Source organism: Sinocyclocheilus rhinocerous, unplaced genomic scaffold, assembly GCF_001515625.1.
Source record: "Sinocyclocheilus rhinocerous isolate Xijiao unplaced genomic scaffold, SAMN03320098_v1.1 scaffold83, whole genome shotgun sequence".
Lineage (NCBI taxonomy): Eukaryota > Metazoa > Chordata > Actinopteri > Cypriniformes > Cyprinidae > Sinocyclocheilus > Sinocyclocheilus rhinocerous.
The window spans coordinates 240,946-259,845 of NW_015644623.1; the positions used below are offsets into that span (position 1 = coordinate 240,946).

General features: G+C 35.0%; 1 protein-coding gene and 1 long non-coding RNA gene across 6 annotated transcripts in view; one reads left to right on the forward strand and one right to left on the reverse strand.

Moving 5' to 3' along the window:
• The first annotated feature begins 2,597 nt into the window (after positions 1 to 2,597).
• LOC107758491 (uncharacterized) lies at positions 2,598 to 6,427 on the forward strand. The gene is made up of 3 exons (XR_001642033.1): positions 2,598 to 2,659; positions 5,813 to 5,880; positions 6,354 to 6,427. It is a non-coding gene; the product is annotated as an uncharacterized LOC107758491 (long non-coding RNA).
• Positions 6,428 to 10,334: 3,907 nt separating this feature from the next.
• Positions 10,335 to 18,900, reverse strand: part of LOC107758490 (ABI gene family member 3-like) — a 17,756-nt gene continuing 9,190 nt past the window's right edge. For 2 of the 5 annotated variants that reach the window (XM_016576222.1, XM_016576221.1), the window contains exons 4-11: positions 16,980 to 17,038; positions 15,807 to 15,902; positions 15,414 to 15,712; positions 13,643 to 13,762; positions 13,258 to 13,389; positions 12,947 to 13,042; positions 11,351 to 11,476; positions 10,335 to 11,186 (exon numbers count right to left, since the gene is read on the reverse strand). In XM_016576222.1, coding sequence (XP_016431708.1) covers positions 11,023 to 11,186; positions 11,351 to 11,476; positions 12,947 to 13,042; positions 13,258 to 13,389; positions 13,643 to 13,762; positions 15,414 to 15,712; positions 15,807 to 15,902; positions 16,980 to 17,038 — 1,092 coding nt within the window. In that variant the 3' untranslated portion in view covers positions 10,335 to 11,022. Of the gene's footprint in view, positions 11,187 to 11,350; positions 11,477 to 12,946; positions 13,390 to 13,642; positions 13,763 to 15,413; positions 15,713 to 15,806; positions 15,903 to 16,979; positions 17,039 to 18,900 lie in introns of those variants that run through there. The other 3 variants (XM_016576225.1, XM_016576223.1, XM_016576226.1) reach the window with 2 other exon arrangements.

Below are 18,900 nucleotides of genomic sequence, written 5' to 3' on the forward strand. Positions count from 1 at the left end.
ACTTGAACTACTGTTCAAAAGTTTGGGGTCAGTAATATTTTAATAAATTAATACTTGAATAACTGATTAAAAGTGACAGTAAAGACATTTATATGTTACAAAAGATTTCTATTTAGGGCTGCACGATTATGACAAAAAATCATAATTGTCGATTATTCCCTTGAAATTGTAATTGCGATTATTAATTACGATTATCACAATTTACATTGAATGATGTTTTTAGATGAACATAAACAAGCTGAAAACACTCTAACTGAAAAAACTTTATTGCTTTTCTATAGTGTTAAGCCTCAAATGGCATCCATTCATTGGATTGGTTTCTTCTTTAAATAAAAAAAGTTAAAATATGAATGGTATTATAATGTCATATTAAAACTAAAATTAAAACAATGGGAAAACCCTTAAGATAACTTGTAGAAAGAAAAAACACATCTTAAGCACGCAGAATAACATAAGTGGACTTTTGAATGATTAATTGGCGCTTTGAATGATTACATAATTGTGACATCCGTAATTGTAATTGCGATTAGAAATTTGATTAATTGTGCAGCCCTGTTTCTATTAAAATAAAAGCTGTACTTTTGAACTTTCTAAACCCCAAAAAATGTATCACGATTTCCACAAAAACTGATAATAAGATAAGTTTCTTGAGCAGCATATTAGAATGATTTCAGAAGGATCTTGTGACACTGAAGACTGGAGTAATGATGCTGAAAATTCAGCTTTAATATCACAGGAATAAATTACATTTTAAAATAAAAACTTAAAAACATTAAATTGTAATATATTACACAACTGCTACTGCTTTGCTGTATTGTTTATCAAATAAATGCAGCCTTGATATGCATAAGAAACTTTAAAAAAAAATTCTGAATCGATCCCAAACTTTTGAATGATAGTATGTATTCTCTAAATCTTATGCAGATTTGCTTCTCAAGTATATTTAACAAGTTACATTTTTAAAAAATAATTTTGATTTCAAATCCACAGTTTCGTACAGGCCTACATAAATTCTGTTAGCATAGGTGGTAGATGATCGGACAGTGTTTCATCTCTGAATTATATTTTTATTATAAGGCTCTATTTTGCTCAGCTCCTGTTGTTGTGTCAGGCACATGACTTTTGTACAGTTTTTTTTTCATATACATCCACATTACAGCACTATTTTTTCTGAATTTAGCACAGGAATATATGGAAATGTGATCATATACAGACTGAAAGCACACTGAGTAACAGAAACAGCGGGCAGATAATATTTGCACACAATATACTGTGCAGAAGGTCACTGAATGCAGCATATCATTGACTTCAGATGGTTCTTTTTGCAGATCACCATATCAAGCATTGTGAACCATTTACATATTTAGAAACAATATACATATTTATTTATTGATTTGGACCAAACCTCATTTTTACACTTAAATTGGAAGAACAGTGCTAGAGCATGGCATTAAGACCTTTATATAAATATCTATGAACACGCTGTCAGTGTAAAATGTTGTGACTGCATGTAATCTGTGTATCTGCTCTTATTCGCAGCAATGTATTCTAATGCTGTATATGCTTATTGGATGAAAATATCTCTTTTTATTACAGACAAACCCTCTCTACTTTTTTATTACGAATGATCATTCTTCAATATTCTTACATTTATTTTCACTGATTATCATTCATGCCAATGATATTTGGCTTGAATATTGGCAGCTATTGTTTATTTATTTGTTTTTTTTATCATTTATATCTGTGTGTGAGGTGTTTGGATTTAAGTTTTGATATTGATATTACATTTATAATGGAATAAGCTAGAGGCAGATACTGTGTATAGTAGTCATGTTTCATGAGCAAAATCAATGAATGATTAAAAGAACAATCTGTAAATTGCCTTATTTCTGAAATAAAATGTTTGGGGAAATAATGTGTTAATAAATGAATCATTAATTGAATGGATTTAACAATCAAAGTCAGAAAACAAAATACGGACAGCATTGTATACACCTTTTAACTTCAATATCTGTGTTGCTAATGAATGAACTTTACTGTCCAGATTGACACTGATTCCACACAGACAAGAACTAGACTTCATTCTCAATGAATGGGTAAATATCTTCAGCAAATTACAGAGACAGTCGTTTATTTACAATCTAAATGTGACCTAGTCAAGGATTAGGTTGTTTTGTCTTCAGTTAGCATGGCCCTGTGGCATTTGTGTGGCAAGTGCCTGTAGTTTTGGACACACTGGCTTTAAGAGCTTCTGTCACTGGTTGATAATTTTGTTAAATATGAATGTAACTAAAGTAGAATCCATATAAATCTGTCATTTTTAAGATTTCTGAATAAGAAATTTCAGAATTATATTTAAAAGTAAACGTGAGATTAACTCCTGTTGTCCTATGATATATTGTGTTTTTCTGTCTGCGAAAGGGAAACATAAAGATATGAACTGATTTATCATCTTAAATTCAGATCAGCTCACATAATTGTTTGTTCACAGTCACGTCGTCCAGCCCTACTTTATCCTGAGCAGATTATTTAACCGGTTTCACCAGCAGAGGGCAGAGGTTGTCCCACAAATGCATTCACTTCAGAGGCTGTATGTATGCCAATAAGTGTGTGGTAGTGCAACGCGATGATGTTCATTCGAAATCCGACCAACATCGAGGTACATGAATTGTTAAATTAAATATCATTATTCTGTCTACAAACCAAGTTGCGGTATTGATAAAAATGTATTGTTTAGAGCAGGGGTGGGCAAACTTGGCTTTTCCAGGTCACTTTCCTTCAGAGTTTAGCTCCAACTCTAATCAAACACACCTGAACCAGCTAATCATTGTCTTCAAGACTACTAGAAAGCTACAGACAGGTGAGTTTTATCAGGGTTGGACCAAATCTCTGCAGGAAAGTGGCCTGGAAGGGCCAAGTTTGCCCATCACTGGTTTAGAGACTATAAATGAGTCTTTATTAAAAGTTTGATTATTTGGAGGGAATGGCTTGGTTTTACATTTGATTTAAAGGGATAGTTCATCCAAAAATGAAAATTCTGTCATTAATTATCTCACCCTCATGTTGTTCCAAACCCGTAAAACCTTCGTTCATCTTCGGAACACAAATTAAGATATTTTTGATGGAATCCGAGAACTCTCTGACCCTCCATAGACAGCAAGGATATTACTATGATCAACGCACAGAAGGACATCTTAAAATAATCCATGTGACATCAGGGGTTCAACCGTATATTTGACGAAGCTACGAGAATACTTTTTGTGCGCAAAGAAAACAATAATATCGTAATTTATTCAACAATTCTTCTCCCCGAGTTACCGTTTTCTGCTATTTTGGAGAGTACTCCAGAACGTAATCAACGTAATGAGCGCTGTTTACGTTCAGCATGCGCATGCTGTCTACTGAACATAAACAACGCTCATTACGACTTAATTGTGGTAATGTCGTAGCTGTCTATGGGAGGGTCTGAGAGCTCTCAGATTCCATCAAAAATATCTTAATCTGTGTTCCGAAGATGAACGAAGGTCTTACGGGTTTGGAACGACATGAGGGTGAGTAATTCATGACAGAATTTTCATTTTTGGGTGAACTAACCCTTTAAGCATAAGGTACGAGAGACGACGCTATACTGTGAATACAGTACTTGTACGTCTCACTACAGTAGCTGCAACTTCTTTAACCATGAATATAACAATACAGCATAACCCAGAGTGTATTTTATATAATGCTAACTAAACATTAACAAATACTAAGGACACAAGTTTTCAGTCAATCTATGGAACGCATGCACAGTGATTAACAGGTGTTTCTTGGCCAATCAGATAGGCCTACCATGACGAACTATTTGCATGTTATGTGCGTTTCATTAAAATAATAATAATAATAATAAAAACTAGCTCTAAATCCTCTCACGGCTCCACAGTATTTTAAAGGATAGTTTATCCAAAAATTAAACTTCTCTCATGTCATTCCAAACCTGTATGTGTTTATTTCTTCTCTTGAGCTCAAAAGCAAATATTTTAAAGAATGTTGGTAACCAAATTGACAGTAGTGCTGACTTCCTAGTGTTTCCTCCACCCTTCCCCCCATACTATGGAAGTCAGTGGCTACCATCAGCCAACATTCTTCAAAATGCCTTCTTTTGTGCTCAAGAGAACAAAGACATACAGGTTTGGCATGATATGAGAGCGAGTAACTGATGACAGAATTTTCATTTTTGGGTGAACTAACCCTTTAACCTGTATAGTCTCTATTAAAAAAAAAACCTTCCTTGAACTCACTTATACAAAAAAATATGTGTATTTATGCAACTCCTTATTGCCACTCCCCTCACTAACCTGATTTATCTTCCCACAAGTGTGGAGGTGAAAACAGGATGTATTCTGGTAAAGAGGCAACTTCTTAGATAACCTGTAGAAATGCAGATACTATATGAAAGCAGAAATGTTTAAAATGGCCAAACTGTTCATTAAGAGAAGATCATTTATAGCCTGAAAGCAAGTCATTCTCTGCAGCAGGTCAAGTTGACCTTGTACTTCAGATATTTTAAGCCATTTACTTTTATTGACCCAGTATCTCTGAGAAAACAGTGAGAGGTCATGCATGAAGTTACCTCACTGGACCCACAGTCTTCCATTTGTATATTCAATACTTTATTCAATTTTCATATTTCAAAAACATATTTTATCCAGTAAACCACAAGCAAACAGGAAATAGCTATCTTTTTATGCTTCTATTGGTCATATAGTAGAAGTGGATGCCGGCAGATCATTGGTGTCATTTCTGAGAATATTTTTCAGTCATGTGAAGATATGATGACATGGGCGTGTTTTATGTTTTTTTTCCACCGAGTTAAGACGTGATGTCTACAATAGTCTACGTAAGTCGTGATGCACAGGTACAGTACTAATGTAGACCTTTGTACCAGTAAACATTCCATTGCAACCATAATTCCATTGCACTTACAACACGGGCACAGTAAAAGCTTTTACACTTCTATAGATTATGTGGCATGAGAAATGAGGATGATAGTAAAAATTGATTATTTAAGCATGTTTTCTTATCTAGAACTCTCAGGCCTCTTGGATTTGCATATAATATAAACCATGCCACAAACTGAAATGTTCTGAAATTATGCAGTTTGATTATCATCATCCTATATTTTCTTAAGTTCTAAAATGTTATTTCTAAATTATACATTGCCCATGTAAATAATGAATTGGCATTATTTAATTTGGTGGTAGATGTTTAATAAGAAATCAATTAATTACATCAATGAAACAAATATTTCATATTAAATCAATAATAAATCAATAAATGGACAGAAAGAGAGAAACACTTGGCAATATGACTGTATGCAATTATATAACCTTTGCTGACATTAAAGTGTTTGAAGAGGTAGAAAGAAAAACTATGTTTTTATGTTGCATTTTTCTATTTGATTTTTGTATATACAGTATCTCACAGAAGTGAGTACACCCCTCACATTTTTGTAAATATTTTATTATATCTTTTCATGTGACAACACTGAAGAAATGACACTTTGCTACAATGTAAAGTAGTGAGTGTACAGTTACAAAAATGTGAGGGGTGTACTCACTTCTGTGAGATACTATATATGTATTTATTTTTATCTTTTGGTTTTACATATTCTGTTTACTAACAAAATTGCACTTATGTGACTGTGTGTGTATTTAACTGTCAATGCACCTTCATAAATAGCCAAAGCTGTGAATTCTCCAAAGGTGTTGTTTTAACTATATGGTTCATATTTTATGAGTTATAATAAATGCATTGGCTTATGTCTGTGTAGGACCATGAGGGCAGTGGCAGTGGTAATGCTCTGGTCTTTGGTTCCTGAGGGCACTATGAAGAGTGACAGTAAGAAAGATGGCTTATACTACACATCGTTTCTTATCTCTCGATAACATTAACATATTCTTAGGTATATATTGAGGATATTATTATTAAGAGCCAGTGTTTATACAACATTATTTTAATCATACAGTTTCAGCTGTACAATTTACAACAGGTCAACCATTTACAACATTTCTTATAAATGAACACATTTCACAAAGTTAACAAAAAAAGTTTAGCTATAGCATGTACAAAATTGATAAATATTCACAAAACAAAACATATATACTAAACCTTTAACCAAGTTCTGCTGCTCATTGTGCAAAACTGTCTTTGTGACCCTGTAGGACATGTTCAAAATCCCAACAGAGTCACAGATTATTATAACTGTGACATTATCTTTCTCACCATTTAAACCTTTGCATAGGTAGCATGAGTAGAAGTCCTTGGAAAAGTCATGAGAATATGACGTTGCTTCTTATTTTTCCTTTAACCAGTCCAAGTGCTTGAGATGCGCTTATGATCATGAATGTGAGGAAGGAGAGACAGATTCTGAATATGCAGGAGGGGGTTCCACAGGAAAGGCCTCGGGCTTCAGATTCAACTGCAGAAGCAGGAATTAATCATCATTACCAGTGAGGACAAAGAGCTCATTTAAACATTTCAGGACAAGATATTTTAAATGATGGTGTTGACAACTTGAACTTAATGTACTGGTGTGCTTGATGTTTTTTTTTTTTTTTTTTGGTGAAACATTATACACTTTAAAATACTGAGTACACTTTAAAGCTGTGAAATCAATTAATCCATATACCTTATGAATTGAGTAAATGAAAATTGAATAAAAGTAGATAAGAATAACTACTTTTGGTACCATGACAAATAAAACTAAGTGCAATATAAGACCCAAAAAGTTCATTTGACTCAAACATTAGAGCAAAGACTATATATATATTCATTTGAATACAATAAAAATGCAGCTTTAAAAATGTAGCTATGATTATTAGCAAGAAATAGCACACATATATTTTATAAGTTGTTGTTAAAGGCAAAAAATATTGAAATGAGTAATAATTGTCTAACTGGTCGGTAGGCTATTATATTTTGATTACATAATATATTGATTGAATTGAACAAAAATATGAAGTTTATCTTAAAAAGTATATACAGTATATATATATCCACAAATATATGTAGTTAGTCAAATACTAATTTCTTTTCTGTTCGATTTTTAGACATTGGTATTTGGTATTTCCAACTCAAACAATCTAGGACACTAAGGTTCACCAAAAAAAAAAGAAGAAAAAAAAAAGAAAGAAAATTCTGTCATCATTTACTCGCCCTCAAGTTGTTCCAAACCTGTATGAGTTTCTTTCTTCCACTGAACACAAAATAAGATATTTTGAAGACCAAACCGTTTCTGATGCCCATTGCCTTTCATAGATTTTTTTCATACTATAAAATTCAGTCAGATATATATATATATATTTCTGTTCAACAGAAGAACGATACTCAATACAGGTTTGGAACAACTTGAGTAAATGATGACAGACTTTTCATTTTTGGGTGAACTATTTCTTTAAGTTATTCATGTGATATTTACAAAGCCACTGAATTGTTTTACAGTGTTTTCCACAATATCTTCAGGGTTACCTCGTGATAAGCAGGGGGTGGCTCGTAGAACTGTACAGTGCTGTAGCGCGGTGGTCTGTGCAGCTCATCTTCAGACAGAGAGATGGGAATGACGTAGACAGACGGTTGATCCACGTCTCGAACTTGAGTCTGCACATGCTCCACTCGCTCCTTACGAACTCGCTGGAATACTTTACAGCAGCCAGCACAGCAGATCGACAAAAAACCAAAGGTTACGATAGGTATGAAGATCCTGAAACAACAACGATTGAGCTGTGTTAAGATACAGCATGAGTGTGAGCATGTGTGCTCATGTGATTTGGAGTTGTTAGTGATGATAAAGAACATAAACCATTCATATATCCTACAGATAGAGAATATTTTATTTTTCAAATTTCCAGAATGTGGAAATAAACAACAGATACATAAGAGAATAAAAGCAAATATTATTTTTTTTACATTTTATGATCTTCAAATGTCAAAAAAAGCTATTGCACAATGGAAAAATGCAATTTGAATCAGCTTTACTAAATTGTAAATTGTAATTTAATGTGAGGTTAAAATAACACAATATATAGTATACTAATTGTACATTATTGTGTGTGTGTATATATATATATATATATATATATATATATACACACACACACACACAAAAAAACATATATATGTATGGTTTAGATATTTCCGTTTGTGATCATGTGATCTTCGGTTAAGAGATCTTGTGATGCTTTTTAAAGCAAAGTTGGGGTTCACACACACACACATAAAATAACATACATTTGTATGGTTTTGGAACAGATCTTATGTGTGTTCAGTTTTATAAACGAGTATTGAAAGTCGGTATACATACTTAAATACTAAAAATGAATCATCACTCCTCTCCATGGCAATAAAGAAATTCACAGTTCAGAAGCAACTCTGTTAGGAAAGAAATAAATTATATTTGGATGATGACATTTAATTTGTCTATAATCAGTAATATACATATAATATCGAATTCATTGTGGACTGGAAAGGCAAGAGCTTGATATAATTATCAAATATAATAGTCTTTCATACTTCAACCATTTAAGAGGCAAATTTATATTGTACAGTACTTTGTTGAAATGCATCTTTTTTTGCAAAAACCTCATTTTATTCGTTTCTCTTAGAAATCTGGAATTCCACAAGGCTTGTATATCATTTAATAAGTAAATGTTAAGTAAATAAAGAATTTTGCAATTCATAGACCTTTGAAAATCAATGTGTGAATATTTAACCCCCATAATAAACTTTTGTAACCTAATGAGTCAAGACAGTGACGCTAACCGGAAATGTCCCAATTCTGTATTGAGGACAGATAAATGATAACAAACCACAGTTATAAAGCAAAATATATATTTCTCAAACTCTTTGGAGGTCAGATACATGTTCTAAAGTAAATAACAAGCTTTTCCATTCATAATTTGTCTTTTACTATAAGTCAGGGCTGTTGCTGAGGGCCACCAAGGTCATCTATATGGAATATCTTACTCATTGGGCCCAATTGGGCTAAACATTTTGTCACAGGCCCTGTAAAGATTTGTCAACGCCTTGCTGTAGGCCTATGTGTTAGAGCAGCACCCCTTCAACACCCATCAAGAAACACTTCAACTGACACCATAAAACAACAGCTGCCATGTTGATTTCTCCCATTTTCACTTACTGCCAGCAGTGTTTTAGACCTCACCTGTCCTTTCCAGCCAACAAAGGAATCACAGAGTCACAAAACAAAAGAAACTCTTGCTAATATACAAACACTGAAGCTGTCGAAAAACTGCCTTGAACATTATTAAAAAGCCTACATATCAGTATATTTATACAAGCCCAGTCACATGTCAGTGATACTCTACTAGCATAGGTGAACATCATACACATTTTATGTAGTTAGTAAAATGATTACTTCTTATACCAGCAAGTTTTCAAGCACATCTCTGAAAAACAAATAGAAGTCTTACCTCAAAGAACACAGGTGATTACAGCAATAAAGTAGATGTTGAATACACTGCTCTGATTTGAGACTGAGTCTTATCTGAGGGAGGGTTTAAAGTGCTGATAGTGAAGTTTGAACACTTTTATGGTGACTGTCTGGTGTTTAAAGACACAGTACCTATATAACAGGTGTTTCCTGTATGGACATTTTGTTTTTGCAACACTTAAAAAGGTACCATACCCAGTGACCGTTTTGTTTTTTAGTACCTTTTTTTTTTTTTCTAAGAGTACACCATCAACAGTGTGCTTCATTATTTGTCTTTTATTTACCTAAATTACCTTACCATTAAAGTACAGGCATTATATTGCCTATATCATTATACTGCCTCTCCCTGATAAAAGTGAAAGCTTCCTTACAAAGTCCAGGCTGGTTTGTGTAGGTTTGGTTTTGGTACAGCTGGTGGATCAATATGATCTTTCTGGCAAAGACAGCTGATCAAGGAAGTCTTACTATTTAATCTAGTTAAGATGCCTGGTAGTGACTCCAGTACCTCAGTGTTCAAAACAGCTGTGCTCACTCCAAATACATAATTATATCTGCCCAGAATTTTCCCTTTCATTTATGTGAAATAAAGAGAAACACACTTAAGTTTAAGAATGGTGCTGATGAGCCAGTTCCCCATGAATGAACTCTAATCTAGTTGTCAAATAAACCTGCCATTGTATATTATGAATTTTGTTGGTTCCTTGACAAACTGCTTTTGTTTTATCTTTTGTAAATCACTTTGGATAAAAGTGTTTGCTAAATACATAAATGTAAAATGAAGAGGTTAAATGATCTTATAAAGTGAAAAGAGAGTGGATGGTTAGAAACGACATAAAACAAATGCAACTTCATTCCCAGACATTACCGTCAACAGTTTATTGATTCTATGGACTGTAAATGCTACGTTGGTATCATAAAACATTGAAATTGTGACTGAATTGGGCCAATGTAGTGTACATTAACATTTATTTCACTAAATAGAGCATAAAATGTTTGGGAAAATACTATATTTGCAAGGGAATCAAGAAAATGTTACCAATTAAATGTAATTTATCATAAGTAATAAAGGTTGTTAATTAGGAAAGTGCATTATAATATATTACACATATATATTATTATATATTACTTCATTATTTACTTTGCACAATTGCCTATTCAAACAAACCATGAAAATATGTTTACAGAATTAGCCACTAAACATCCACTATTTAACACGACTTTGTGAATTTTTCAAATACAACTAAAGTTTCTTAATATGTTGTTCATTACGATTATAACTTAAATGTCCTGAGAGATCAATTATGATCATCATTATTTAAGACCAAAGTAAACTTTAAAATACAAACTCATCTCTGCTGGAAACAGTCAGCATGTTAATTCCATTTTAAATGTTTTAAAAGGCCAACATAGTATAAAAACATTTCCGGGGTTTCAATCATACAGCTGATTTCACTGTTTTACTTTAGAAATAGAAATTCAAGGTGCCTTCGGGTCTCAGTTATTCATTCACTGACATTCTGGCTTCTTATGGCCAGTTAAGCGGTGGACTCCACATAGTTGCCAGGAAAATATCCCATTACTCCATTGAGAACGCCCTCACACCAGCCATCCTCATTCCTGCTGGTGAGGTAGATGATATCGCCCTCCTGAAACACCAGGTCACCTGGCTTGCCTGTGTCGTAGTTATATAGTGCCACCACTTGGTAGGAAAAAGAATCACAATGAAAAAATCAGTACCTGAAGATATATTTAATATCTCCTGTTCTGAATGTGTAATTACAAAATGATCTGTCTTGGATGTCAATATAGTCATTTTCACAATGCAAATTCTTTACCTGAACGAGTCATCATAAATGAGCCTACCTTTATCCAAATAGTCGGCTGGTGCAGTTATGTCATAATCAATAGGAGGAGGTAGAGGGGGCAACCCTTCAAAGTTGTCAAAACTGTCTAGTGGCGGCGATGGGGGCGGTGCTGGAATCTCAAGGTCTAAATGTGCATCGACACAAAACGTTAACAAACTGACGTGCAAATGCACCTTCGTGATCACAAGTGTGTTTGAAGGAGATGTGGGTGATTTCCGTTCAACAAGCCACATCAAACAAAATTGTGACAATCAAACAATTGTTTTTTTCCATCTGAAACATATGGACGCCTACACTGGTCATCAAACAACACAACGAACAACAATGCATCTCTAATTTTATAAAAATACAATTATGAATAATTATTGCAGTTATTTTCACAATTCCATTTTTGACACTAGAAATGACACACTTCATCTTTACAGAGATAGTTCACCAAAGACAAACAAAAGGCTATCATATGGCTTCAGAAGACTTGGAATATAATGCACCAGTGTTAGTTTATTTTCCTCTGACTCCACTACAGCGTCCAAATATGTCTACAGACCGGACTGTTTTTTTACAACATGTATTTTTATGCATTTGTTTGTGTACATTTTATCATTTTTTTCTTGTTTTAGATCCATTTTATAGGTCAGTCTTTTTAATAATAGTTATTCATCAACTGTAATACATATAGTAGTCACACAATTTCAGTCCTAACCAGTCTGTCCACACCTGAACTGTGCACCATGTGCAATGTTACACTGCGGTTCAAAAGTTTGGGGTCGGTAAGATTTTAAAAAAATGTAAAACAATATTTAATAGTTTAGGATGTCTGATGAAGTTGGTCGAAATTTGACTTTTTCCTTTGAAATTTTTATTTTTATATTAAGTTTTCTACAGTTGGTTGAGCACCTGCTTTTCAATTTTGTTAATAGTTGTAGTTAATAACAACAACGTTGTAGTGCATAAGTTGCATGGATTATTTCTACGATGCCTTTTGTTACTTCTTTGCGCTTTTTGCAGCTAAAGGCCGGAATACATCTACATGACTTTTGCCCCGTTTTCCCCGATTTACATTTATGATAAGTCGACACTTAATTGCCGAAAGTCAGAGCTAGTCTGCAGATTTGAGTTGACAGATTTAATAGAAAATTGCGTAGTGTATGGTGGTCACAGAGTCCAATTTTTTAGCTTCAGACTTTGATTCCATCAAGTCGGAGGATATCAAACATGTTTGATATTTTCAGCCGATTTTAGAACAGTCCTTTGTAACTGTTTAAATCGGTAAGTGTTTTAAATTCTATTCAGATGTATTGTATTCAAGTCTTAAAAGTTGAGTTGAATACAAGTTTGTATTGACATGATGGTGAGTAAATGATGACTGTTCATTTTTGTCTGAACTATCCCTTTAAGATCACTCAACTCGTTTGAGTTTTTAAGCGAGAGATCTAACTTGGCTGAGGATGTAGATCCAGTGTCCTGTTGTGTGCAGGATGGTGTGATATGAGGTCATATTATGTGCTGATTTGGCTTGCTGAAGACAGGCAAGTGGCAAATATAAAGGAAGAGAAGAGCGTCAGACAGCAACGCACAAAGAGGCCTCACTTACCCAGGTGCTCCAGACGGGCAGGGATCCTGCAGAATGGGCTGAACGAAACCGGCGGAGCCTGAGGAGGCGGGTATGGAGGGGGTGGGGGTATCATGACTGACAGGTGTTTATCAAGGGAACACATTTTAGATTTTTTTTAAGGGTTGAACAATAAAAATGAACTAAATGGTCTTTGGATGGTGTGCATGGCTAAATAAGAATCTATTTTTGGTATGTGGTGTCAATGTATTTGGTAACAAAATGTGAAACTATCAATGAAATCTGAGGGGTGGCTTTAATGAATCGGGTCTCAGGAAGGAGTGGGGCCTTACGTGATTGAGCAGAAGGCAGAAAAAGCGAACGCGTGTACAGCGAGCGAGCGCTGGGGCCCATGCGGACCCTCAGAGACAGCGAGCGAGAGCTAGGAGGATGACGTCGCACCCGTGAGCGGCGAGAGCACAGAGCTGAGTGAGAAGAGAGAGAGACAAGTGTGAAAATAAAGAGCATGGAGTATAAAAGCTCACAGAAATAAACAAAAGCAACACAAAGATAAAAAGCATAGATAAGCTGCCTGTAAGACAAAGCAAACATGTATCATACAAATATATAATCATATATAATCATACAAACTGAGCATTCTGGAGTAAGATATAATGCATCATACAAAACAAAATACCACCTTTAGACAAACTTGCTTTTGTTTTGCCACTTTTGTACCTTCAAAGTTCTCGTCACACGGCAGAGGCGGTGGGGTTGGAAGATCAAGGCCATCAGGGGCTGGTGGAGGAGGCATGTCACTGGGGGCTTCTGGTAGAGGAAATCCATTCTCCTCAGCCACTAGACACAAAAATGCTCTATAAAATTTTATTACATTATAGAATTTTCTATTTTTAACTACTGTCATAGGATTCTTTTTCTCTGACTTCACTACAGAGTACAAATATGCCTACTGACTGGACTGTATTCTTACAGCACATTTATATTTTCAGAGCATACTTTATTTTTATTTTATTATAATTTGTTGTGAATAGTTTATCATTTTTTTCTTGTGTTTAGTCGTATACATCATAACTTTTTAAAGGGGTCATATGATGTTGCTAAAAAGACCATTATTTTGTGTATTTGGTGTAATGAAATGTGTTTATGCGGTTTAAGGTTAAAAAAACACATTATTTTCCACATACTGTACATTATTGTTTCTCCTCTATGCCCCGCCTTTCTGAAACGCGTCGATTTTTACAAAGCTCATCGTTCTGAAAAGCGAGGTGTGCTCTGATTCGCCAGCTATCCAACGGCGGTCCTGAGTGAGGAACGGCCGGCGGGCTTGAGAACGGCGCGGCCGGCAAATTCGACGAAGGAGCGTCCAGCGGGCTTGCGGCAACCACATGTGACGACCCCGGGCTGGACTCCGCTTTGTCCACGGTGAAAGCCGATCGTTACGCTTTCTTTCTTTGCGTGAACCTTTGGGCGGCGTTATGCAAATCTTCCCACACAGTGACGTAGACATGTGGGGGCGTGTTAGAACGAGCCGTTTTAGGTAGGCGTGGCTGACTCTTAACTTTTTATATTTGAGACTTTAGTCTTTGCAACTTTACAGATCTTCTTTATGCACCAAGAGCTTGTAACACTCCAAAGAGAAAGGAAAAATTGGAATCGCATCATATAACCCCTTTAAGTGTACGTTCTATATCAAATGTAGTACATACTCTAACAGTACAGTACACAATTTCAGACGCAAGTCTTAACCATCTGTCCACACTTAACATAAAACAGCTCTGCAATATAACAGTCACAACCTCTCAGATAATAATTCATGTTTAATGCACATTTACACTACTGTTTAAAAGTTTGGGGTCAGTAATATATATTATTTAAAGAAATTAATACTTTTATTCAGCAAGGAAGGACGCATTAAATTGATCACAAGTGACAGTGAAGACATTTATAATGTTATAAAAGATTTCTATATCAAATAAATGCTTTTCTTTTTATATTTATCAAGGAATCCTGGAAAATATTGTATCATGGTTTGTACAAAAATATTAAGCAGCACTACTGTTTTCAACATTTGTAATAATAAGAAATGTTTCTTGAGCAGCAAATTAGCATTAGGATCATGTGACACTGAAGACAGTAATGATTGCTGAAAATTCAGCTTTGCCATCACAGGAATAAATTACATTTAAAAATTCATTAAAATACAGAACATGTATTTTAAATTGTAATAATATTTCACAATATTACTGTATTTACATTCTCTCTGATCAAATAAATGCAACATAAATCCGGCCTTGGTGAGAAGACTTATTTTAAAACATAAAAAAAAATCTTACAGACCCCCAAAATTTGCCAGTTTACATTCAGAAGTTGAGCAGCTGGTTAGGACCAAAAAAAAGATCTCACCTTTATCACACGTCACATCTAGTTGTCATATGGTGTAACCGGGTTATAGGATGATGCAGAAATCTGTCAATCAGCACAGACTAACCTGTTTCAAGAGGTGGAGCTGGTGGAGGAGGTGGTATGGTCACGAGGCTGCTGGGATCAGGTGTATTCACTGAGGTGGGCATAGGAGGGGGCGGGGGGATGTTGGTACAGTCGAGGGGAGGAGGTGGTGGAGGTGGGGGTGGACCGGTCTCCAGCCCATGATCCTGTTCGCCCTCTGCCTCCATCGGTGGGGGTGGTGGAGGAGGCCCTTCACCCAGCAGTGTGTTGATGATGTCAACCTCAGGACTGGTTGGCCAGCTGGGTACTACAGGAGGCGGCACGGCTTTACCAAAACTCGAACTGCAGCGATGGAAGACATCCAGTTATGAGAAGTGATATAAATCTGATGTTAGAATTATAATCCGAAATTATACAACACTTTAAGTGCTCTTACGCAATAGACTTGTCATTGAGTGAGGTGAGGGACGCTCCACGAGAGAGAGTGGGCGCCACAGGACACTGGACAGGCTCAGGTGGACGGCTGCTTCGACTTAATTAACAAACAGACACAGACACACATATTGAGCTGTCAGACAGTTAATATTAGGCATGTACTTCTGCATTTGATACAGAAAGCCACTTAGGACACTGCTCTAAAAAGACACGTGTATGACTCAAGAGCTCGTTCTGAGAAACTAAAGTTACCGCAGTGCAAACCGTGTTGCTTTCAGGCAGTGCAAAGAGGGGAAGTGGGTAAAACAAAACTGAAATCACTTCCTGGAGAAAGGCCCTCTAACTGAGAAGGAAGAGGAACAGAAGCCTGAGACATGTGAGGTTAGTATAAGTAATACATCAGATGTCTTTTTTTTTTGTTGTTGTTGTTGTTATGAACAACAGACACATTTTTGGTGGAGGATCTAATCCAGAATAAAAAGAGATGTGATGACTCCCATTGTAGTTACTCGTAGGGTGGCTGTGGTCACGTGGGTGGCAGGTGATGAATAAACACAGGATGCATACTTGTGATCAAAAACAGGTGGATACCACATAACAATGAAAACGTGCAAATGTCTCGATATGTTTTTAAAAGTAAACAGCATCACAGCACTCATGGCGCAAGATGCTGAAAAAATATTCAGACACTTCACAGTTATCACAGACTCCCAATATATAGCACATATTAAAACAGAAATGTTGTTTTATTGTTGACTAAATCTATTAAGAATCATTTTCCTTAACTGAAATGAAGCTGAAATAAAATACAAATATTAGAACAAAGAAAACTTATATTAGAATATTATAACTTAAAGGACTTAAAGAAAACATTAAAAATGAGAAATGTTGCCTTCGCAACTAACTCAAAATAAGTGTTTGTTAAAGTGACCAAAACTAAAACTGAAATAAAAATAAATTAAACCTAATTTAAAAAAAATTCAAAAAGTAAATGACAAATGCACCAAGCAAAATGACTACAACTAAAATTAAAATTTAAAATTTAAAAATAAACGGTAATTTAAAATATTAATGAACACTATTATCGTATATATAAACTATTATAGTATATGCTATAATAGTATATAATAATACTAAAATAACACTCGTCCTGTGTGAACAGAACTGGACGTACCTCAGTGTGCTGCCGCTCTGCGTCATGGTAGCTGTTTTTAGCTGCGGCTGGCCAGAATCCTGAAAACAACAAATCTGCAGATTAGCCATTTTTGAATGGAACTAAATTATAATATCCAAACAAAAACAATCCACAGACAAACTAAACACTGACCACCCTGACTCTTTCTATTAGCAATAGCCAACCTGACATGTTTACTGTGTTTTCCTGAGAATACAGAATATATTGAAAACAAAATAACTGCACATTTACTCCAGGAATATAAACTATATTTACTGACTAACCCCAAAAAGTGTAAACACTGTGGCTCAGTGATGCTATCAATACATTACTGTTTATGTGAGCAAATCTACACAGCAACTCTAGCTGTATAACAGCTGTATAACAGCAAGTTTAAAAAGCAGCATTTATTTGAAATAGAAAAAAGTTTTGTAACACTGTAAAAGTCTGTCTTTTTGTTCAATTTAATACATGATCTTGCTGAAGAGTGTAAAAACATCTTGCACTAACCTAGTGTAGGGGATCAATTTATGATTAAAACAATAACACTTCACATGAAAAACTACCTTCTATAAGTATATCGACATGTAAAAATGTGTGTTTGTGTTTACGTGTGCATGCAATGTGTTAAGTCTTGGTGTGTGTGTGTGTGTGTGCTACGTGATAGACTTAATATAAATGTTTGCTTCAACAGTCTTCTGTGTCTACAAGCCTGACAAGTGCATTCCTGTGAAATTCTTGAAGCTTTGTGTTTGTTTGTCTGCTCACTGCTATACGGACCTAGCGGGGTATCAATGAGATAGCTTAGCATGGGTAACACCAATTAATGACTAGCTGCTTTTCCCACGCTGCTTAGTGCCTGGTAGCCAGCCAACTGTGTGTGTGTTTGAGGGTAAAGAAGTGTAGAGGAGGTAGGAAAGAAGAGTGATCTGAATGTGTGTGTGTACTGTTAATTGATGTCAGACTAACTGCTGTATAACAGGATGTGGTCAAGTGTGACAAAACTAACAAAAGCTAAACTAACATCGAATGGTACTTTCACCATTTTGCCTTTTTGTGATGGGAAGAAATTAAAAGTTACATGAAGAAACAGCTAAAATGTTCTATCTTAAAATCTCAAAATGTTAATTGTTAATACAGAGTCATAGTAAACATTGGGTGATCTTGGCGTATATTATTCCATTTTCAGGGGTTAAAGCAAAAAAAAAAAAATCCTGATCCTGAACTTTTTTCCGGGGGGTTGGGGCTTGCGGGGGCAGACACATAGACAGGGTTATTTGGCAAACAAAAAAAAGAAAATGATTTTCCTTGAAACTAACTAGTAACGTATCTGCCATTGCCATTAGCCCTTGACAGGCTCAGACTACAGATTATGGTGGGATATTTGAAACAGCAATACCAAGAAAGGTTACTCACTACAATATGGTGCAAACACGTGTAACATTTAGGATGCTTTGAGCTTTATCACGCTCTTAGACACTAGGGGTGTGACAATACACTTAGCTCACAAGGTGAGACAAAATGCAGATACTTGGTTCACTAGAACGAGACAATGTTTTAATACTTTAAGAAATTTTCAAATTACAAAATATTTGTCTTTTAATCACAAATAGTAAACCAATGCAGTTGTATTTTGAAATGTTTTAACTTATCTAGTGCTTAACTAATGATTATTTTGCTAATCAAGTAATCTACTGATTATTTTGACAAGTGAGTAATCTGATGTTTTTTAGTAATACAAATATAACTAAGTGAAAAACAGGCTTTAATATGATGAGGCAATAATAATTGGCCTCAAATAAAGTATCAAAACCAAGTACATGGTTTTATTGAACAACACTGTTAAATAGGACATAATGTAATATGCCTATATTATAACAAATACCTGCAGAGGGCGCCAACGGCCTGGTGATGTTTCATG